This window comes from Macrobrachium rosenbergii, chromosome 8, assembly GCF_040412425.1.
Source record: "Macrobrachium rosenbergii isolate ZJJX-2024 chromosome 8, ASM4041242v1, whole genome shotgun sequence".
Taxonomy (NCBI): Eukaryota; Metazoa; Arthropoda; class Malacostraca; order Decapoda; family Palaemonidae; genus Macrobrachium; species Macrobrachium rosenbergii.
This window is the reverse complement of record NC_089748.1, coordinates 66,775,513-66,800,495: the sequence shown is the minus strand read 5'-3', so window position 1 is coordinate 66,800,495 and position 24,983 is coordinate 66,775,513. Positions and strand designations below refer to the sequence as shown.

Below are 24,983 nucleotides of genomic sequence, written 5' to 3'. Positions count from 1 at the left end.
TATGATATAAAAGTATAAACAAATAGGAATTCAAGAAGAAAGTGCGCAAGACCAAAGAGTGTGAAGAAAACTTACTGAATACTTAACCCTATAATGGGAAAACCTGATGTCAAAATGCTAATGATGATATTCTCAACACACCTCATGATGATATTCTCAACACACCTCAACAAAACATAGTATACAGTATTTCTCACCTAATTTACACCACCAATACAAATACAAGGTTTCTAAATCTAATTCTTAAATGCAAAGAAGTGGTTGTTGACAGAAGACCATGGTCTGTACCACTGATACTTTTCTTGTAAATACTCCATGAGCTTCTAGTGCAGTCAAATGCAAGAACATACTACTTACATAAATATCTTAATACAATACATAAATGAAATAATACTCTCAAAAGTCAAATATTGTACCTTCTGCTATTGAAATACTTATAAAAGTGCATCCACATATAATGGCATGAAGATATACTGTACCTACTTTTTCATAATTACCTTTAATTGGAACTGATGTTGATGGTAATGAAAGATCAGACGCCTCTAGAAATGGCTCACCATCTACCAACAAAATAGTACTGTAAATGAAAAACAGATACTGTATAGTCCAAAAACTATGCAATAATTCAGTCACTGCAAATACTCTTTGCAAAAAAATACAGTACAGTATATGAAACTGAATATAGGCAATTCATTTACACAGAAACATAAAAACTTTTAAAAGAATACAAAAGAATTAGTAACAATAGGCAAAATGTGAGTTGAAACCTACCCTATTATCTAAGTTGGATCATATGATGGCCACGTGCCAAATTTTGTCTATATTGGCCAAGCAGTTACCACATCACAAAGGGAAGGGGAAGGAAAAGGGGGTACAGGTTTGAAACCCATCCTATTATATAAGTTGGGTCAAATGATGGCAATGTTGCAAAGGGGGGATGGGGAAATGGGAAGGAGGTAAGAGTTTGTAACTCTACCCTATCATCTAAGGTGGGTCAAATGATGGCCACGTGACAAATTCTGTCAAGATTGGTCAAGCGGTTACCACATAAGTTACAAAGGAAAGGGGGGAGGAGGAAAGGGGTACGAGTTTGAAACCTACCTTATTATCTAAGTTGGGTCAAATGGTGGCCACGTGCCAAATTTTGTCTAGACCAGTCAAACTGTTACCGCATAAGTTACAAAGGGAAGAGGGAAGGGGAAAGGGGGATGGGGAAGGGGATGCGGAAGCAGGTATGGGTTTGAAATCCTACCCTATTATCTAAGCTGGGTTAAATAATGGCCACGTGCCAAATTTTGTCTAGATCAGTCAAGCAGTTACCACATAAGTTACAAAAGGAAGGGGGAAAGGGAAGGAGATGGGAAGTGGTACACACTTGAAACCTACCCTATTATCTAAGCTGGGTCAAATGATGACCATGTGCTAAATTTTGTCTAGATTGGTCAAGCTGTTACCACATAAGTTACAAAGCAAAGGGGGATGGGGGAAGGGGAAGGGAAAGGGGTTATGAGTTTGAAACCTACCCTATTATCTAAGTTGGGTTAAATGTTGGCCACATCCCAATTTTTGTCTAGATCAGCCAAGCAGTTACCATATAAGTTACAAAGGGAAGGGGAAAGGGGTACGGGTTTGAAACCTACCCTATTATCTAAGCTGGGTCAAAAGATGGCCACACGCCAAATTTTGTCTAGATCAGTCAAGTGGTTACCACATAAGTAGCAAAGGGAAACAGAAGCAGAAGGGGAATGGGGGAAGGGGAAGGGGGTACAGGTTTGAAACCCACCCTATTATTAAGTTGGGTCAAATGATGGCCACGTGCCAAATTTTGTCTAGATTGGTCAAGCTGTTACCACATAAGTTACAAAGGGAAGAAGGTATGGGTTTGAAACCTACCCTATTTTGTAAGTTGGGTTAAATGATGGCCACTTGCCAAACTTTGTCTAGATTGGTCAAGCTGTTACCACAGAAGTTACAAAGGGAAAGGGGAAGGGGAAGGGGAAGGGCGGTACAGGTTTAAACCTACCCTACCATTTAAGTTGGGTAAAATGATGGTCACATGCCAAACTTTGTCTAGATCGGTCAAGTGGTTATCACATACAGTTGTCCCATGCCATATCACAGTTCACTCATCGCGGTCTCACTATATCACGGATTTTAAACTTGGATATATCTAAATTTGTATCATGGATTTTTCGCTATTTTGTGGGATTTTGAAGTATTTATTACTTTTATTTTTGTGGTAAAATAAGCATTTTCTAGCCTAAAAAATTGAAACAATATTTACATTCCCCATTAGTATTCCCTTTGTTTTTTACAATCTCTACTTCTGTAAGCAGATAAACTGCTCATTTTTTCATCGTTTTCCATGATTCAATAAATATTTGATAAATCTGTGCTGATCTTAACTTTAAGTAATACAGTCATACCCCGAACTTACGCGAGGTTAGGGTCCAGACCCCCTCATGCAAAGCGAATTTCTGCCTAAGTTGGCAGTCTCTAAAAATGCTAATAATTGCTTATTTCTAGAGTTTAAACACTAAATATGACCTTAATCATGCTCCCAAAGTATTAAACTAACTTTAAAATGAAATTAAAGTTATTGTAATTTCATTTGAAACTTCGCTTAATACATACCCTTAAAAAAGAAATAAATGGTTGACGTAAAAATATAGAGTGTGAAGACTACATATACTATATCTCTCTCTCCACATTCCACCGATCTATTTTTAGAAGTCTTCTTAATCTCATTTTTAAAGACTTCTTTATTCTGTCTCCTTCTCTTTGTTCTGAAATGCTCCATGTCTGGTTTTAGAATGGCAAATTTACAGTTAGTAGACTATACAGGTAAAATTAAATCAGGTAAAGATTTACAGAGAAACAGTAATACGTAGGTTGCATTAACTACGAGAGAGAGAGAGAGAGAGAGAGAGAGAGAGAGAGAGAGAGAGAGAGAGAGAGAGAGAGAGAGAGAGAGAGAGAGAGAGATAAGAGTTGTCCTTAAGAGAATAAAATTTTTTATGAATTATATTATGGAGAGAGAGAGAGAGAGAGAGAGAGAGAGAGAGAGAGAGAGAGAGAGAGAGAGAATCCTTTGACACACTAATCAGCAACATTCCCCCTTCTTTTCATGTTAAATTGACATATCTGACAGCTCTGCCTTCAGTTTCTCTTCGAGTTACAAAAGATGAAGGAAAGATATTTGTTTCTTGAAAATACATATCACATACGAATTTTATAATTACAGTTATTCTGTGTTATTATTATTATTATTATTTTTCTTACTATTATTATTATTATTATTATCATCATTATTATTATTATTATTATTATTAATCTTATTAATATCTGAAAATTAGTACTTATTATTAGATAAAAAATTTATTTATCATACAAAACAAATAAACATATACATGTACCATAAAAATTCTCTCATCTCAGTGAGAGAGAGAGAGAGAGAGAGAGAGAGAGAGAGAGAGAGAGAGAGAGATTATTATTTTTATATTATTTAATGTTAATTAATTTACACATAAAAGCTTGAAAACTTATAAATTACATACAAAAATTAAACAAAACACTTTTGTGGGGTTTCTCAGTATTCGCAAATGTTCAATGTGTTCGTGAAAAACTTGTGTATGACAATTAGTTAGGTTCCAATGAAAAGTTCGTGTGTCTGTGAATTCATGCAACTTGAATCGCACTAGTTTAGGGTATTACTGTACAGTGAATTTGGACCCCTAAACTGTAGGATTACAAAAAAAATGTAAATTACAACATATTGAAAGCTAAATTGCTCATTTTTGCACTGTTTTCCATGATTCAATAAACATCTGATAAATGTGTGCTGATCTTGACTTTACATAATGAAGCAGATGAGTAGACAAACACTCGAACATATGGAAAACGCAGTACAACTGCTTCTGCTTGAGCTAGTTTGCCCACGTGAGATCGTACAGAGCACACTATTGGCTGATGGATAGGAGACGACCAACCAGAGCACAGTGTTCAGTATCCTGGACGCTGATTGGCTCAGCGTCCTTGGCATTACAGTCAACCTGCGGTATTTGCGGGGGATAGGGACTGCAACGCCCCACGAATAGCTAAAATCTGCGAATACTTGACACCCCCTCAAACAATGCTTATAAGTCTTATTTTAATCTTTCAAACATCGAAGACCCCGTCTAAAAATGCTTATAACTGCCTATTTTTATGGTTCAAACACCAAATACACCTTAGGCTATCATCCTAAAACATTTATACTGTATATCACTTTAATATAATTGCAATATTACTTTAATATAATGTTAATATACTGTAATTTAAATCACTTTAATATCACTTCAATACGTATCATTTCTAAGCATCGTATCTGTAACGGGTGAAAATATCCAGTTTCGGAACTCAGCTACCAACAGGGTTCGCTATAAGGAGGTCCCTTGAGTACTATAAAGGGGTCCCTCCTGAACCCATGGAGGGGAGAGAACCAGTTTTTTACCAGCCAAAGCTAAAAACCAGTTTCTTTCCACGTGATTTTCTCTCTTTCTCTGAGTTATTATTTAATCTTATTACTATTATTATAGGTACAGTATTATAATTATCATTGTTTAATCTTATTAATGTTCAAAAATTAGTACTTGTTATTATCTGTATTATTACAGGTACAGTATTATTATTATTTAATCTTATAATCTCAATATTAATACAGTAAAGCCCCATATTTGCAGGGGATGCATACCACACCCCCCCACACATAGCTAAAATCTGTGAATACTTAAAACCCCTCTAAGAACACTCAGAACTGCCTATTTTGATGGTTTAAACAAAAAAAATATCTAAAAATACTTATAACCAAGTATTTTAAGTTTTATCACAAAAAGTTAATTTAGTCATTAAAATATGAAAATACAGTAATTAGTGAATATTTCTCGGTGAAAAACACACCAAATCGCCGCATTCGCAGGGGATGAATAGAGCACCCTGCCCACGAATAGCTTAAATCCGCGAATACTTAAAACCCCTCTAAAAACACTTAGAACTGCCTATTTTGATGGTTTAAACACAAGATCACAAAAGTGCATTTAGTCATGAAAATATGAAAATACAGTAATTAGTAAATATTTCTCAGTGAAAAATACGGCAAATTGGCAAATTTTCCGCAAATAATGGAGAAATCCAATCGTGAGTCCACAAATCGCGCGCCACAGGGAAATAGGTGAATTTTGAGTGAGTCCACAAATCGCGATTTGGTGAGTCATGGTGAGAACGCAGGTTTTACTATACAGAGCAGGGTTTACTGTACTGTGAATAGGTGCTTTTTTATTCATCAGAAAGTAATGTGTATATATGTTCTACAGAAATCTGCGATTTGTTTTTTGTGAGTCGTTTTCAATGCACCCAGAGCATTGTGATGAGCGAATACGATTTTCGGTTACGACACGGCGAAGAGGGGTTTACTATATTTGAAAATTAGTAAATAATTTTTCATCATAAAAAATGTATTTAGTCATAAAAGTAACATCAAAATACACCAATTAGCGAATATTTCTTGATGATAAAGTCTGCGAATAGGCAAATTTTTATTAAATAATTTGGGGATACGTTCCACAGAAAAATGCACAACTCGGTGGGTCCTTGAATAGCAGGGGTTGACTGTAGTCGCCTTCCCCTCCCATTTAGCAGCATCTCATCTTGTCCTCTTCACATCGATGCCTGATCTCTACGTGTAGTGTTGCTATGCGGTGTTGTGTTTTTGTGAAATTTTAATTCTGAAGTGTTGCATTTTTGAGAAACTTTCATAAGATATTGAATTTATTTCAAGCTCTACGATGCCACCCAAATGTTTTGCGCCTTCTAAGGCTTCTGGCACTGAACCCAAGCGCCAGAGGAAGATGCTTACTATCGCATACAGGTGGAACTCCTTGACATGCTAAGGGAAGGGAGAAGCTAAGCAGCCGTAGGCTGCCATTTTTGGACCAATTAATCTTTGGTTCGCTACATAAAGAAGGACAAAACGAATATATGGAAGGCAGCAGCAGTGTCTTTTAACAAGACTGCGAAGAAGATGGTAACTTCCTGCAATAAGGCCATTGTGAGATGGAGTCTGCATCAGCCCTGTGGATCAGTGACGGCAGGAAGAAGAATATCTCACTGGATACCAACACCATCCGCACAAAGGCCAAGAAGCTTTACAAAACTTTTGCTGCAAGCGGTGACGTTCGCGACAGTGATGAGGATGAGGACGACGACAAGCAAGCAGAAGGAGGACCATCGAGTGCTTCTCTCACCAGACCAACCACACTTCAGTGGCAGCAAGGGCTGGTTTGACAAGTTTCAGAAACGTTTTGGACTTAAATGCGTTTCTCTGCATGGAGAAGCTGCCTCTGCCGATAAAGCTGGAGCCGAGGAGTATGTGAACAACACTTCCAAAATCATCATAAAGGCAGGGGATTATAAGCCTGGACAAGTTTTTAATATGGTTGAAACGGGCTTATTTAAGAAGTGAATGTCGTCTTGCACTTTATCATGAAGGACAAAGCCCAAGCCTTTGGATTTAAAGCCCAGAAATATTATGTAACTTTGATTATGAGTGGGAATGTTGCGGCTTCATGATAAACCCAGAACTTATTTATAAGTAAAAAACTCAAGGGCCTTAAAAAACAAGAATGTGTTGACTGTGTACTGGATGCGTAACCCCAAGGTCTGGACCATGAAGCTCCTCATGTCAGATTGGTTCCATCAGTGCTTTATCCCAGAGGGCAAGCTTTATCTGACAGAGAAAGGCCTCGAATTCAAAGTGCTTCTGATCATGGACAATGCTAGAGGCCACGCAGCTGATCTGTCATATGATGGCGTGCAGATAAGAGTTCTTGTTGCCGAACACCACACCGCTGATTCAACCTATGGATCAAGGCGCTATTCGCGCTTTTAAGGCTCTCTATACACGAAACACCCTGCAAAAGCTCGTGGAAGCTAGGGACTCTGACAAAGTCTTCTTGCTAAAGGCATACTAGCATGGCTTCATCATTGCATCATGTCTCCTAAATATTCAGAAGGCCATAAAGGAGATGAGTGAAACTTTAAATGCCAGCTAGAAAAATCTGTGGCCAGAAGTGGTCCATGATTATAAGGGATTCTCTCCTGATGAAATCCATCACTCTGCGGTACATAAAGCTGTGAAACTGGCAAAACTACTGGGAGTAGATGGCTTCAATGATATGATGCCTGATGACATTAATGACCTGGCTGATGCCCATTCACAACCGTTGACAGATGAAGACCTGACGGAGATGACAAAGTCAGCAAGCAAAGAAGAGGAAGAGGAACAAGAGGAACTAGGGGCTGAAGAAGAGGAGGTTGGCGTAACACTCGATCGCCTCTTAACCATGGTCAGAATGGCCAAAGAACTTCGGCAAGTGGCTCAAGAATGGGACCTCCAGATGCTTCGTTCTTTGCAGTTCTCAAATACAATTGAGGGTGGCATTTCAGCTTATAAAAACCTTCTCGCCCATAAGAAAAAGCAGCACCAGCAACTCCCCGTAACTATGTTCCTCACTCAGAAGAAGACACCAGTTACGCCTATGCCTTTTGCAAAAATAGAAAGTATGGACGAGGGCAAAGGTACTGTATCACCTGATGAAGTGGTGCCTTCACAAGAGTTGTAATGCTCTTCTTGGCTGTGCAGTACATTTATCTCACTGTCATCACCTGCATCTCAGTCATCACCTTCATCGCCATCAGTACTGCACAGCTAATTCATCATCATCTTCGTCATTCAAGTTGTAATAACTCACCGGTGAGTATCCATACAGAATTTTAATTGTTAAAATTATGTAGGTTTAAGAGTGTAGAAAGTGTTTAAGAGCATAGGAAGTGTTTATAAGTGTGGGAAAGGTTAAAACAGTGTGGGAAAGGTTTATAAGTGTGTGAGGAGGGTTTATAAAGCCTCAAAATATAAATAAATAATAAAACAAATATAAGGTCGCTACTTAGCAGATTTTCGCTCATCGTTGGGGGGTTCAGGAACCTAACCCCTGAGATAGACAAGGGACGACAGTAAGTTACAAAGGGAAGGGAGAAGGGGAAAGGGGGAAGGGGGATGCAGAATGAGGGAAGGGGAAGGGGAAGGGGGTACGGGTCTGAAACCTACCCTATTATCTAAGTTGGGTCGAATGATGGCCACGTGCCAATTTTTGTCTAGATCGGTCAAGTGGTTCAGATTTCTGTAGGGCACAAAGCTACAGACAAACATACACACATACAAACATTAACCTTAATATATAAGATATATATTATATACACTGTATCATATGAAAGTGAATGTGTGTATATATACTTATAAATAAATAAATAAATAAATAAATAAATAAATAATATATATATAATATATATATATATATATATATATATATATATATATATATATATATATATATAATATATATATAAAATATATATATAGATGCATATATAATATACTGTGTAAAAAATCACAGTAGATGTATGTATGTGTGTATATATATATATGTATGTATATATATATATATATATATATATATATATATATATATATATATATATATATATATATATATATATATATATATATATATATATATATTCTTGTTTTCAAACTTACCCATCAGATTCATTAACAGGGATTTCTTCCATTTCCAAAGCAGTATTTGCTGGATCTGGTGTGAAGATCTCAGGGATGGCAGATGGATTATCTGAATCAATCAAATCAGTTACTTCATGAATTTGAGCTCCTCCCATAGTTCCACTTGAGAGTCCATCAAGAACCTGAAATTATAATATTTCAGAACTTTCAATCTTTCAATTTTTTATAATAAATATTTAATGTTTATTCTTCCAATACGATCTGCAGCCCAGTCATTTGGTCAAGAAAGAGTGAGAGCAATTCTGGGGAAGGAATCCGGCATTATTCAATTTGCCTAGTATTCCTACCACTAGCAAGAATCCCCTATTCGAATAGTAATAAAGGAAAAATGTCCTCAGTGCAACAGAAAAATGAGGGATGAATCTTGAAGAGGCTGAAGATGAGTGATTCAAGTTCTTCCTAAACTGATCTGCTCCTAAAACTTGACATTCATTGTTGGTTGAACATGAAATACTCTTGATTAGGTCAAATGGGTATCCATTAAATAATCATGGGTCAATGGACTGTGATTTAATCACGGATGGGACATAATTACTTGAATGCGCTGTTCTTTTTGTTCTGAGCAATACTTTAATGACAAGTTTGTTTAATGCTTCATAAATTCTGTCATCTATTAAAGGGAACAGGTTTTGGAGATGCAAAATAATCATCAATTAGAATGGTAGTTTTTGATCTGGCCACTGTAGCTATCACATTAACCGCTTTCATCTGCATCTTCATTTCCCTTATACCCACATGAGCACAGTTACAAGAAATATCAAAATTTAAACTAGCTTCCCATAACTAATGAAACTGAATACTCATTTTTTTTACAAGAAAAATTTTGGACAATAGTTTGGAGGGGCTTTTCTAACACGTCTATATTGGACAATAGTTTGGAGGGGCTTTTCTAACACGTCTATAGTCACTAAAGATGGCATTTTTATAATAAAATAAAGTTTTATATACTTACCAAATAGCTACATACCTATAGTTTCAAACTATCGCAACAGCCTATATTCAAAATTCACACGAGCGCTTCAATTGTTTTGTGTAGGTAACTAGTCCTGCCCACTAACGGAGATATCAGGAACGACCTAGCAGATAATCTCATTCTGTTTGTGCCCTATGTCCATGAGAGGGGAGGAGGGAGGGGTCTGATCATGTAGTTACTTGGTAAGTATATATAAAATTAAAAATTTCATTTGATTATAAAAATGTCATTTTTATGTAAGTAACTTACCAAGTAACTACATAGCTGAATCCCACACTGATAGGAGGTGGGGTACATGGACATATTCTACTCCAAAACATTAGGTCATGTAATGAATTATAAATAGAACAGTTGCTGGCATTGAAAACAAAGCTTGTCATTCCTTTTCAGTCAAGAGAGCTACTGCAGAAGAATACTGCCTCTGGTTGGTGCTCATCTTAACCTGTAGTGGCGTGGCAGTAAAGTCGAGGAGTGCCTCTGCTTGATTGGGAGCTTTGTAGCAAAGGAGTACTCCGATTGCTAAAAAAGCATCAGTGGACGTTATGCAGCTCAAGGAGTTATCTGATGGCTAGCAAACCTTAAAAGGGGGTCCTTGCCCTGGGTGCAGTACCATAATAGAATGCAAACAGATAACACTGTCACCTACAGTGAAGGAAAACCACAACCCATCCGCTGAGTGGAGAATGCTTCGGGTACCTTATACCTTTCCAGCTCTTCAAAAATCAACACTTCACTATGTGGTGAAGAGACAGTAGGAGAAAATCCTATGCTTCCTTCTGTGATACCATGCCAGTTACTAATAATGATTGCAAGGTACTGCAAAATTAACACAGTTTAACTTTCATTAAAATTGTGAGAAGCAAAGATCAATTATACATCCAGTAGTTCGATTGCAGAATGGAAGGGACATCTTGTCCCTGAAAGCTAATGAAGTAGATTCTGCTCTGATGTCCTTAGCTTTCACTAAAAGTAGGCTAAATGCTTTCCTGATTCTGAGAGTGTCTCACAAAAAAGCCCATTTAGGATGAAGGAAAACGTGTTCTTAGTCAGAGGGCAAAATGGGCCCTTGCCAGAACACAATGGGTTATAGATACTCCTCTGGTCTTTTTATGTCCTACTCAGGCAATACCTGAAAAACCAACTGCGCAGAGAGCTCTCTACTCTTCCTCATGCTCCATGAGCTGATGCCAGACGAAATGGGTGCCAGGCGAGCTAGGAGCTCGGGAGACGGCGGGCGCTCCTGGAAGCCAAGGATGTTTGTTAAGTTCTTTAAGGGAGAAAAAATGGATCCAGGCCTTAAGTGTGAATTAAGTAATCTGGATTATTAACCTTTATACCCTTAAGTGGGAATTAAATAACCTTATAGCCTAGCTATAAGGTTACACATTTGTGATTTACTGTTTTATATAGTACTGTACATCAGTAGACCAAATGGCCTAGAATTAGATATAAATCGCAAACTAGGTTAGACAAAAATGGTAGCCTAACTATAAGGTTAAATATAGAGAGTTTTCTGTTTTTCTATATAATCTGGATTAGGCAATACCCTGTACTAAGCTACGAGAGAACATTTCAGGAAATATCCTATTATTGGTCTAAGCAGTAGTTTAGACCAATTAGCCTTCGATTAGATATAAATAGTATCCTAGGCTTGACAACATGATAACCTAGTTCTATGAGTCAGTAGCCTATCTGTAAAGGTACATATTAGTGAGGTTCTTATGTAGCCTATATCCTTAAAGGTGATGTAGAGCTAGACCAAGCAGTAGCCTAACCAGAGTAAGTAGGGAACCCCCTTTTTAAGGGAACATTCTTCTGTTAGCCTAAAACAGTAGTTCAAATTAAATAAAGCAATGGCTGAATATCAGATAAAAGGGTAGTCACAGCCAGATACAACAGCAAACTAGCTTATAAGAGGGTTCTTTCCTGTATAGTTTATATCCTCAAGTGTGTTTTAAAAAAGCTTAGAATAGGCACTGGCCTAGAATGAGTTGAGCGAGAACCCTCTAAGAAATCCTCTACTCTTAGCCTAACGTAGATTATGATAGAAGCATTAACCTAAACCATATACAGTAAAACAGTAGCTTGGGTTGGTTAAAACATATTAGTTTACAGCAGTTACACTGAATGGCATGACATTCAAAATTAAATTTCACATAGCTCTTGCAAAATGACGAACAGTGCAGCCACATACTGGTGTCAAAACTAACCTAAATCTTAAGAGTGTTTAAGTTAATATAGATATTTAATACATATAACAAAATGGTAAATAAAATATGTTACAGCTACACACTTGTAATCAAATTAGCCTGTAATATTGAATATACTATTTACTGTATAGAAGAACTACAGACAATTAGTACTAACTAGTTTCTAGTGACAACTTGTTTTATATCATTACAAGTACAGGGCTGCCATTATGCAGGACCCTCAGCTCATGTGCTCCACAGCAAATTGCTTGGTTAATTTTTTGCAACTGGGTATGGGCCATACCACATGCAATGAGCATAGTCATTGTAAAAAAACAAGGAAAATTTGGTTGGTCACCAGATATGTGCAAAGTTGGCGTATGCTCCTGGCAGCACGTTTTAAAGGATGAAACAGCTCATTTTAAACTGTCTCAATGGGTCCTAGGGTTCAGTGGGGGTGAGGAAGGGGGAGATTATATCTTTCCGGCAGAACTCCGGCAGCAGATATTTAACCCCTTCTCAGAACAAGATCTAAGTTTGGGCCAAAACCTGGTAACATCAGTCCCCAGTGCCTCCCACGTTAATCCTGCAGAGGTAGTAAAGGAATCTTTACACGGGGGTGACATTCCTCCTAATGAACATGAAGTGGGCACTGCCACTGAAATGACCCTGCTGAACCCAGAAGGACCAGGGACACAAATTTCAGCTAACCATGGGAGAAACCTTCCAGAAGGAATTCTATCCCCCATGCAGCTATCAGATGCTGAATAGGACCTTTCCCCCAAAAAGGGATACTAGGATCCACCTAACCCCGACTGAAATTACTACTATTTTAGAGGGGTATAGTAACTCCCCAAGGACTTCTGCCCTGGGTTAACAGTCAGTTACAGTTCAGCAGTTGAATCTAAGTCAGACTGCGCAAGCTCCCCCAAAAGGGATACATAGTTTGTGACACTTGATCAATTCTGTAAGGAAATTATGAGTAACATCAAAGATGTCCTTGCCACAGAACGGCAATATATAGGGGACGATACATGATTCCGAAAAGGAAATTAGAGGAGTCCCATACACCCCAAAGTGTAAAAGTACTGCATATTGTAACCAAAAAGTGTGGGTGGATACAAATTCTCCCCAAACAAGGTCTAATGTTAGAATTTCAACCGGAAACATCAAAATGGCCAGTTAGGGCAACAAAACTTCAGACCAAAACATAATGGGGCTCCAATACTCACCCCTGATGATACTGATAATCCTTGGTGAGATGCCTCAGCGTGCATATTCTCGCTTGATGCTACATATCTAATTAACCCTTTAACGCATGAACCCTATTTACAAAAACGTCTCCCGTATGCCGGCGTTCGGTGAGTTAAGCGCCTGAAGCGGAAAAAAGTTTTTCAAAAAATCACAGCACGCTTAGTTTTAGATTAGAGTTCATTTTTGGCTCATTTTTTTGTCATTGCCTGAAGTTTAGTATGCAACCATCAGAAATGAAAAAAATATCATTATCATATATAAATATTGGAATATATGAAGAAAAAAAACTTGTATATAACTGTATACAAATCGCTGTCATAAAACGGTTAAAGCTAATGAGTTAATTTTTTTAGTTGTATTGTACACTAAATTGCGATGATTTTGGTATATAACAAATTTTAAAATGATCAAAGCAACACAGAGAAAATATTATCACAAAATGATGCATGAATTATTAATGTAGCGGACGTAAAAAATGTTTTTTTCAAAAATTCACCATAAATCGAAATATTATGCTAGAGACTTCCGTTTGTTGAAAAATGAAACTAATTGATTGAATATTACTAGACTGTAAGTGTTTTAGCTTACAATTGTAGTTTTCGACCATTTTGGTTGAGTTAAAGTTGACTGAAAGTCGAATTTTTCTATTTATCGTGATTTATATGGAAATATTTCAAAACTGATAAAAGCTAAAACCATGAGTTATTTTTGTTGTATTGTACATGAAATAGCACACATTTTCATATATAAAACTTTATGTAACGACTAATATAAAGGTGCAAATATTACGACAACGAGACGAAAAGAATTTCTGAGATGTTAGGAGGCCGAGTTACTGCGCAGAGCGTAAGAAAAATGTTTTTAAAAATTCACCATAAATCGAAATATTGTGCTAGAGACTTCCACTTTATTGCAAAATGAAGTTAAACGATTGAATATTACTAGAATGTAAGAGTTTTAGCTTACAATTGCGTTTTTGACCACTTCGGTCGAGTTAAAGTTGACCGAAGGTTGAAATTTTGCAGTTATCGTGATTTTATGTGAAAATATTTCAAAACTGATAAAAGCTACAACCATGAGATATTTTCTGTTGTATTCTACATGAAATTGCGCACATTTTCATATATAAAAGTTTATGTAACGACTAATGTAAACGATGCAAACATTACGACAACATGGCGAGAAAGAATTTCTGAGATGTTGGCCGAGTTACCAGCGCTCAGGCGTAAGGAAAAAATTTTTTCAGAAATTCACCATAAGTCGAAATATTTGTGCTAAGCGACTTCCAGTTTGTTGCAAAATGAAGGTACATGATTGAATATTACTAGAATGTAAGAGTTTTAGCTTATAATTGCGTTTTTACCATTTCCCGAGTTAAAGTTGACCCGAAGGTTGAAATTTTAAGCAGTTATAAGTGATTTATGAAAATATTTCAAAACTGATAAAAGCTACAACCATGAGTTATTTTCTGTTGTATTCTACATGAAATTGCACACATTTCCATATATAAAACTTTATGTAACGACTAATATAAAACAGTGCAAACATTACGACAACATGACGAAAGAATTTCTGGCGTGGACGTAAGGAAAAAGTCTTTTCAAAAATTCACCATAAATCGAAATATTGTGCTAGAGACTTCCAATTGGTTGCAAAATGAAGGTAAATCATTGAATATTAATAGATTGTAAGAGTTTTAGCTTAAAATTGCATTTTTTTACCATTTCGGTTGAGTCAAAAGTTGACCGAAGGTTGAAATTTTGAGCAGTTATCGTGGTTTTTATATGAAAATATTTCCAAACTGATAAAAGCTACAACCCCAGTTTGTATTTTAGTGTATTGTACATGAAATTGCGCTTTTGTTTTCATATATAAAACTTTATGTAATGGCTAATATAGAACAGTGCAAAATTACGACAAAATGACAAAAGAATTTTGAAATTTTTAGCTGGAGTTACATGCCTGTGCGTAAGAAAAGTTTTTTCAAAAATTCACCATAAATCGAAATATTGTGCTAGAGACTTCCAATTTGTTGCAAAATGAAGGTACATGATTGAATATTACTCGAATGAAAAGAGTTTTAGCTTACAATTGCGTTTTCGACCATTTCGGTCGAGTCAAATTTGACCGAAGGTTGAAATTTTTGTAGTCGATGTCTGCAGTGCGCCCACTCGGCACCCAACAGACAATTTTTAGTCGACGTGTGATCGTCAATAGGCGTTTAAGGGTTAATGAGAGAAAAACCATAAGTTGTACACGTGGAATTTGGACACAGGGCAGCATTCCCTAAAGCAGAATGGTGCCTGGTACCACCTTCAGCAGAATGGAGAAACCACTAAAAGAAACATTCTCCTACCAGTGCCTATAGCATTAAAAGCTTTAGAAGAAAGCCTTTACCAGGTCAACGGATAATGGATCTCTACTTCCATTTTGAATAAGACTCAATTTGCTCACCAAGTAAGCCCTAGCCTTCTGTCCCTTCACTTTCACAATGATAAATCATGTGAAGGCAGATTTCCAGAATTTTGCAGTGACTAGAAAATGAGAGACAAGGGTGAATTAAAACCATCTGCTGCAGTCATCCCAGTTTCAAATAATTCCACCAAGGAATGGGCAACACTTTAACTCCCTTTTGAAAGGAAAAAGCTTCCCCTAGATATAGCCACTCATCAGTTTTGGACCCTATGAGAAGAATCTGAGCGGGGGCAGCCTCAGCAGAATTTCACGCTAGGATCCGCCTCCTTAGTATTATAACCTCTACCACCTTGCTGGAAGTAGCCACCATAAGGCTTCCAGAAGATTCCAGAACAATTTTTACTCTTGTGGCCAAAATTCTTATGAGAACCCTATGGGAAGCACTCTATGACTTTCTAGAATGCTGCATAAAGTGCGAATGGAAACACTGGAGAGCTCCAACAAGTCACTCCCAAATGTGACTTCATTATTACACTCTAACCCCTTCTGTAAGGACCTGTTTGAGGAGTCTGTTGTGGGTCATCTTAATGAGCAAGCCCGCCAACAGAACTGTACAGTGTAGGCTCTACTGGGAAAAGGGGTATTTGGGAAATACAAAACACCAAAACTTTCCTTTACCCAATGCAAAAAAGGCTTGCTCTGATAAAAAATCATATAAGCCTTCAGTCACCCTCTAAAGTTTTCCTATAAAACAGGTAGGTGATCAGAAGGGATAACTCCCTACAAAGGGACAACAACAACAGCAGGGAAATCCTTTTCACAAGGTCCAAAGACCCTCTTATAGGGGAAAAGATGGGCCTGCTGCAGTTCCCATCAGCAACAGATCCAATACTAAGATTGCAACTAAAAAATGTGAACAAAGTCTGGTTACTGCATCCAAGAAAATAGATGTGAAACTGGCTTCATCAAAAGAATATAAAAGTTGGGGAGATACTTTGGCCTTGGACCCGGAAGGAACCTCTGGCGAAACAGGTCACCCTGACTCTCCTGTCTGTAAGAGTGACAATACACACAAATGTCTCGTTGACAAATTGGGGAGGACATTGGAAGGATCGTCAGGTGGCAGGGAGGTGGTTAGCAACTCTGAGGAATTGTCATATTAATTTCCTGGAGCTGATGGCTGTCTTTTTGTCTCTCAAAAACCTCCAACCTCCAAGAGACAACCATTTTGTTGGTTCTAAACAACATGACTGCAATGTCCTGCATCAAGAGGTTGGGATCACGTCCACATGATAATGCTACCCATCCATCGGATGGTGCAAGCAAGGAGGTGGCACTTGTCTGCAATTCACCTCACAGATTCTCTCAACGTAATAGCAGACTCTCAATGAAAACAACAGCCTTAACAGAGTGGATGTTGGACAACCACTCTTTTCAAGCAATAGCCAACATGCTTCCACAACCGGAAGTGGACCTGTTCTCCACATACAAGAATCACAAACTCTCAGTGTATGTCTCTCTAAACTCTCTAAACTTCGGACAGTCAAACAACAGCAAGAGATGCCTTTCTACAAGACTGGAACGAATGAAGGACGATAGGACGATATACCTTTTTCCTCCAATGTCCCAGATTTCGAAGATTCTGAGCAAGCTTTAACCTTCAAAGGAATAGCTTACTTAATAGCCCAAATTGGCCAAACAGGCATTGGTTCCTACAGTATAACTCCAACAACAGGCAGAGATATCAATTCCACTACCATCCACTGTTCTATCCCAGACAGAAGGAGGGAAAGTTGTCTACACATCCTCCTTTCTGAGCAAAGACCTTCACTTGTGGATTTTTAAAATTCTGTCTACGTGAAAATTACCCACCCGACGTTGCTAGGTACCTAGTGCAAAAACTAAGGAGATCGTCTATCAAACAATACCAGTCCATATGGAAGATATAGTTAGATTGTATCCCTACTGAGAGCCCAGTTGAGATTTCTATGGGAAAACTTTTAAATTTTCTTATATACCTCTTTGAAAACAAATTCCTTGATGTTACAACAATCATGGCATACAAAGCAGCATTAATGGAAACCTTGCTTTATGGATTCGTGATTGACTCTAGTACAGAAATTGTCACTTCACTTCTCCAGTCTTTTGCACTACAAGGACCCACTCCCAAAAAGCTTCCAATTATTTGGTCCCTGGACAAGGGTCCCTGGACAAGGTGCTTAGACTTCTATCGACCCTCAATTCAGCGGACCCAATACAGCCACAACTCACAAGATGCAGATGGCGATCTTCTTGATTGCGTTAGCATCAGGAGCTTGTTTTAGTGGACTGGGCTCTCTTAGACTGGGATGATACATCACGCAAACAGCTGACCATCCATTATTATTGTCCCCTGGCCTATCGTTCCTGGCCGAGAATGAGATTCCTTTAAGAAGGAAATCTATTCTGATAAGAAAACTCAATTTAGCAGACAAAACATTATGCTCGACTTTCCTACACCCTAGCACAAATAAACCACTCTCTCTACACGGGGTGAGAACAATTTTGGTGTCCCTCATTAAAAAGGCAAACCCACAGTCTTTTCCTAGGTCGCATGATATTAGGAAAGTAAGTAAGTCATTGACCTTCTTCAGAAATGTCTCTTTTGAAGAAGTCTCCGAATGTACAGGGTGGTCATCAGAGACAGTATTCTCAAAACATTACGGCCATGAGCTAGAACAAATTCGACTACACTGTGTATCAGTAGGTGGTATGGTTAGTCCTAACCCCATAGGCACTACAATGGAAAACCAGAGGTCTCCTTGACGGGTGGGTATGTTAACTATCGCTGGGAAGGTGCGATGAAACTGCAACCAAACTTCACCCTAAAACATACGTTCGTGTTTAGTTTTTTGTTCTTTGTTACCAAAACCTGAGGGATATCTGGAATAAAGAATGGGGCTTGAAACTTGTGTTTTTTCCTTTGGGTTGTTAGGATTAAAATTTGAGAGCTTAAGCCTTTTTGTCACCTGTCAATTTTTTTGTAAAGCTCCTTGAGGACAAAACAAGCAACTACACTATCAATGAACAGGTTTTGACAAAGGAAAAACCTAACTTTGGTAGTTGCTGTTGAATCCTCAAAACCCTCCCACTTCCCTGATGAAAAGGCATGGGATTTGGGCAAGGGATCATCCTGCTTTGACCAACAGAGAGTAATGGCTTCTTGGCCTCCATGCAGTCTGTTTGTCGACAATGTGGCGGACAGTGCAGGCGGAATAATCACCTCTTCTTCTAGCAGGTTTTGAGGATGGAAACAGAGTACAGCTTTGATGAAGATAAGGGAAAGTTCCCTTATCTTTGAGTCCATTACACACTCCATCATGTGTTATAGTGTTTATCATTACAACACAACAACATAATACTAGGCAAGAGACCAAGTAAAAGAGAATTCTTTGATACCAGTGTGGTCACCATGAAGAACTGGTAGACCATTAAAGGAGCATTAATTTCAGAGGGTGCTCAATTATATTTTCATGCAAAACTATCATTGGTTGACAAGGACGGTAATTATGATCACATTAAGTTTATGTATAAGGTATATCCTTTTACGAACAGTCACAACGAAACACAACACATTCATAAACTCAACCGTATCATCTTTCAAATGGACTTCATTTATGATCTTTGCATCTTTCGGTCACATTTGTTCAATGTATCCTCAATTCTATTTGAGGGTTACCAGGCATAAGCTGTGTAATGCATCATATTCATGATTATAAATTAAATTAATGAAACCATCAAGCCACTTTTCTAGACTCACAGGGCTGACCCAAAAGATCTGGTTGTATATGGGTAAGTGAAAATCTGAGAAAGGCAAATTAAAAGCTAGACAGTCAAGTAAGAAATGAAACTGAATATAAAGCCACATCTAATTACAGAAAATGTAAATATCTCTACTCTTGAATAAAAGTAACCAATGCCACTAAAAGAAATTAAATAAAATTAATTACACACAGCAATAACCACCTAACATATCAAAAATGAATAAGAAAAATATGGTACAACCCATCTTCTGTTAAGTGCATAAAAAATTAAGGAAAAATGCAAACCAATACCAGTTACTGCACAAATGTGCAAAAGAAACAATAATTTTTCTAAAAAAAATGAGCATTACTTACCTCAACATTCTGTGATAGCTGTGGAATGGTATTCAAGGATGCAGCTTCTTCAATACCCTCCAATGCAAGGTGTCCAAACTTCCGTTTGGGTATTATTGGTTTAGATGGTGACTTAACCATTGCAACCAAGAAGTGAATTAACTGAAAAAATAAAATTATTGTTGACAAATAATTATTTATCAATACAGGCTATATTGTTGTACCACAATAACAAGTAGCTCGTAAACTCTTGAAAACTGCACATCTTATGCCTAAGCAGTTTACCCTTTCAGAAAACAACCTGTTAGCTAATCAGCTACTTTGGTAGGTGGTAAGGAGATAGCTGTCAATTTTACTCCAACTTTAGAGACTGCTAAAATGACACTTGGTCATATTTCAATAGTATTTTGGCTTCAACTAAAATTACTTGCTCAACTGATATTTCATCCTCATCACTTTACCAACTTCTTCATGCATACATAATAGCTAATGACTTAATATTTACTTAATTTCACAAGCTGCTGAGACATCTGACAGTTTTAACTTGAATAATCTTTTGAAACTTTTTCCAGACCAGTGGCTACTTCTAACTAACATGTAAATATATTGTTGATTTTTAAGAGTGTTCACAAATGAAAGTTACAGGCATCACCAACTTACGGCGACACCAAGCGGATTCGATCTTGCAGCACTGTTAATGGAGTTTTATAACGCCATAACTTGATTTTGTATCAAGTTACGGCGCCTTAAGCGCTGTTGACAGTGCTACTGGCAAGAATAGGCATCAAGTTAATGGTGCAGCAACTCGATGCAACATCTAGTTACAGCACCATTAAAATGCCGATAATGCCGAAACACCAACTTATGGCAGAAATCAACTTATGGCACGGTGCTGGAACGGATCCCCCCCCGTAAGTTGGTGATGCACTGCAACATCTTCCATCTTAGAAGGTGCACACCCTTTACAGCACACCAAAGGTCATATTTAGGAAATATTCTAGACTTCAGTTATGTTCATAAAGTGCTGTTAACAATCACAATTATTTAGGAAACTTGTACAATTTTTCCTTAGATTAAATCAGTAATGTACAAATACACTACATTAAATTACAAATATTCCTTGTTATATATGTTATTATAGCTTATACATCTCTTACTATTTCTCTTTAAAACACTGATTCTGAATGTGTAAGAGAGACTCATTAACTCAAATAGTATCAATAATCTCATATCATATCTGTAATGTTTGTGACAGATAAACAAGAATTTACTATAAGTTCATTGTACATATGATAAAACCATACTTACAAATATGTAGGATAAAAAGACCTTAAAAGGTATTGTTCTGAAGCTGTACTGATATGAATATATAATAAATTCCTTTTCCTTCCTCAGAAGAGAATGGGTGTCATTCATATGATGGGCAGACTGTCTTGCTGTAAAAGTGTCGTTTTCTCTGATAAACACTACACATTAAACAGTTATCTTAGGCAACAAGTCCATTGCTGATTTGGTCTAGCTTGATGAAAGGTATTGCTAATGACTATGGATAAGGAATCAATCAACATCACTTTAAATGTCTGCATATTTAACCATTTAATTTTATAATGTAAAATTGGAATGACAATGTTTCTGTTATGAATTTGCTTCTGGACCTTGACAGTTATAATGGCACAGCCACTAATGGGATCTTTCCTATCTTTTTTAAAAAGACTGCTGATATCATTGCTCTTAAGATTACTACTGTTTTCTAAAGATTAGTTGGCCTTGCAAGTTTTCTTTCTGCTTGGAGGAAGGGAAACACTACTGCATTACCTAAGGGACTAGGTCCGTCCTCATGCCCTTCTGAATATAGGCTGATTTCAATTACCTGTTTTGTATAAGTTTTTGAGATGTGGCTCTCTAAGTCTTTGTAAGTTTATTAAGATAATACACTGCTACCAGCATTACACTCAATCAATATCTACCATCTCACAGATTGCTTTTGATGAGAGTGCAGAGTCATGTATGGTCAATCTACATTTTTGTGCAGCCTTTGACCATGTGAATCATGAAGCACTTACCAACAAGCTAAGATAATTGGGAACTAGTGGATCTTTTATTAATATCTTAAACAAATTTCTAATAGGCAGAACCCAAAGGGTCTGTGTTGATGGCCAGTGTGGTTGCTTTAGTAGTACCTACAGGTGTTCCTCAAGGTATTGTTCTTGGACATTCTCTGTTTATCTACTGACATGTGGCAAGGTCTGGAGAACAAACTGACTGCATACGCCAATGATGCTACTCTTCTACCTGTTGTTCTGTGTTATAGGTTTGTGGTTACTGAATCCTTGAATAGAGGTCTGGCATGTATTCATGAGTGGAGTAGGCTTAAGGCATGAAACTTGACTATTCTAAAACTCAAAGTATGATAGTTATTCAATCCAGAACACTTTTGCGTTTGCATCCTGATTTACATTTAAATGGTAAGATTTTCAATGTCAGTGACCCTTTCAGGGCTGTAGGTGTAACTTTTTATAAAAAATTGACTTTTGAGAAGCATATACATACTATTGCTTCCTCTGATTCTCAAAAAGTTGATTCCTCTGATTCTCAAAAAGTTGTTATCTTGCAAAAATTTTGTAGAATGTTTCGGGATCAAGCCATCAAATCCAAGCATTTTAATTTTTTTTTTTTTTTTACTTTTTCTTCTTCCTTGTTTGGAGTACTGTTCTCCAGTTTGGTCTTTTGGTGCTTACTCTCATTTCAAACTCTTGGATGGAATTATATTATCAGTCAATCATTCCCTGTGGCACCCACGATGAACTGACACCACCACATTCTGTCCTGGGCTAACTCCTCAAGATCTCCCCAACACTCTTCTCCTCTTTCCCGCCTCATTGTCCTACCTCTACCCCTTCTACCAAGGGCAACCCACCCCGGTGTATCTCGTACTATTCCCTGTGTTCTACACACATGGCTTAGCCACTTCCAGAGTGATTATCTAACATATCCATTGACCACCTGCAACCCCGTTGCTTCTCTAATTCTGTTATTTGATATTCTATCCCTCCAATTAATTCCTAATATTCTTCCGAGCGCCTTATTTTCAAATGCTAAGAATTTATTATCCAAAGTCATTGCATTCTGCAAACTTTTAATGTTGACTTTTGGCATACACATGAAGTGAGTTCAACATGCTTGTTGCAAAAAAATTTACTAAAACGACAAACATCCCCTGTACCCTTCTTTACCTGACCTAGATGTTTTTGCTCGTAACAATGGGCAGGCTGCTGCTTCAGTGGTATTGTCTGGCATAAGGTTTTATCTTGGCTACAGCTAAAATGTGGAATACTTTGTCTAGTGCAGTTGTGAAATATTTTGATCTCCAAATTTATAAGCATGGAACAAATTAATAACTGTTCGCAGCTGATGTCTCATGAATTTCAGGTTAATTGGTTTTATTTTCTGTTCCCTCATATTTATTTATCATCTTTTACACTAACTTTTCTCTCTCTCTCTCTCTCTCCCTCTCTCTCCAGGATGACTTTCCTTTGGAGCCCCCACAGGCTTATAGTCTATTGACTGTCCATGAGGGTTTTCAGCTGAAGACTTAAGGAAAGAAATACCCCTTACACAATCCCTAAGTGTTTTTGTAAGAAGGGAGGCAAAGTATATTTACATTAGTCAACAACTAGAGTTAGTTCAAAGTAACCATGGCATGGAATTATCCTTGTTAATTTCATTACTTGCACATACATTACGTACATATAACTAAAAATGCTTTTTAGAGTGACCTTCAATTAATTACAGATGATAGGCAGATACCAGATATAGCACTAATTACAATAGCTTAAAAGAATGCAAGGTTGCTACATTTTACCGTATTGAATGAGATTGTGTTAGCTGTTAAAATCTGTACAAAGTCTTTTACTAGCCTTAAAAAAATGTGCAGTTATCTTAAACTAAGTACATAGATGAAGAGAATGTATAAAATCCTGCTTTCTCCAAATTTGGATATGTCATGGTTCATGGTTTAAAAAAGTTAAGAATATCTATTTCTATTATATACTTTCCATAAAAAAGCTAGAACAAGACTAAAACGGCTGTAATTTTTGAAGTGTAAAAACAATGGCACTGCAATTTGCTATTAAACACTGACAAGAGCAAGGACTTAAATAACAGTAAATTCATTTATCTTTGTTAAGCTTGACCAAATTACCAACTGATATGCTGATAACTCCCTCCATAATGACCCATCCTGTCCCATCTTCTCACTCATCCAGTCAACTGTTCATGTTGCTAAAAACAATCCTTTAATAGATAATTTTTGTCATCAAAGGATGAGATGCAATTACTGTGAGACAGTCTGCCCACAATCTAAATACATGTAGTCCAGTGTTAGTATTCAAAGACTTCTATCTTTTTACCCTGCATAACCAACAATCTCATGGATAGAAACATTACACTATAAAAAAAAACCACAGATGTAAAAAATAAACATATTCACAAAAATGAACAAGACACAACAAGTTTTACCTTTTCAATAATTTGCTGTTGTTTGGAGAATTTTTGTCTCATGCTAGCATACTCCCTCCAAAGTGCCTCGTTTTCTCTTTTCAGACTTAAAAGCTTTGTACTCATTGTGTCATGATCACGCTTCATATCACGGACGTCATTCAGGAGTTTCCCAAGCTTCTTATTATCTTCTAGGCCAACGCGGCTTGTAGGTATCTGAGAAAGATCCATTCCATCGCTTGCAAGTCTACGCTGCTGCTGTAAAAGATGCAAATGGGAAACCTACACCCAAAGGACAAGTCAAACACCATAGAGGTTTTGAGAGATTATTTCAACAAAAATTAAAAGTGGCATTGAAAGGTATTTGTTACTAATGCTTGCACTCATATAATACTTCAAAAACATCAAACAAAAAAAAGGCTGCTCAAGCTTTTTTATTCAGAGCACACTAAATTTTGGATACTAGTCAATGGAGTACACATATTTTTGTTACACCCATAGGTACAAGAGGAATAGAATAAAATATCCCTCATCCAAAGGAAACAAGTACAAAGTGGACTTAATTTATTGCATAAAAGAAGCAGTCTTGGAATGACCTCAACAGCACTGTACATTTAGTGACAAGCAGTCAGTTATGACCATGGTCTGAAGTAGCCATTACAAAATGAAACTCAGAAAAATTTTAATAAAAGGAACCATTTCATTCTCTGAGGAAGTTCATGTTCAATTATGTGAATAACTTGAAACTGGACACTTTCCTGATGTTGCCTTTTTCAATTTTGGCAATTGATTTGTTCTTTTTTCTAATTTGTAGAGTTTACTAAGATCTCCCTATGGGAACACTG

General features: G+C 37.2%; 1 protein-coding gene across 14 annotated transcripts in view; it reads right to left on the bottom strand.

Moving 5' to 3' along the window:
• Hsf (Heat shock factor) overlaps positions 1-24,983 on the bottom strand; it is a 207,815-nt gene that overhangs the window by 112,184 nt on the left and 70,648 nt on the right. For 4 of the 14 annotated variants that reach the window (XM_067107883.1, XM_067107889.1, XM_067107893.1 and 1 more), the window contains exons 4-7: positions 24,160-24,396; positions 19,663-19,803; positions 8,633-8,796; positions 498-577 (exon numbers count right to left, since the gene is read on the bottom strand). In XM_067107883.1, the coding sequence (XP_066963984.1) occupies positions 498-577; positions 8,633-8,796; positions 19,663-19,803; positions 24,160-24,396 (622 nt within the window). Of the gene's footprint in view, positions 1-497; positions 578-8,632; positions 8,797-19,662; positions 19,804-24,159; positions 24,421-24,983 lie in introns of all 14 variants that reach the window. The other 10 variants (XM_067107885.1, XM_067107890.1, XM_067107895.1 and 7 more) reach the window with 3 other exon arrangements.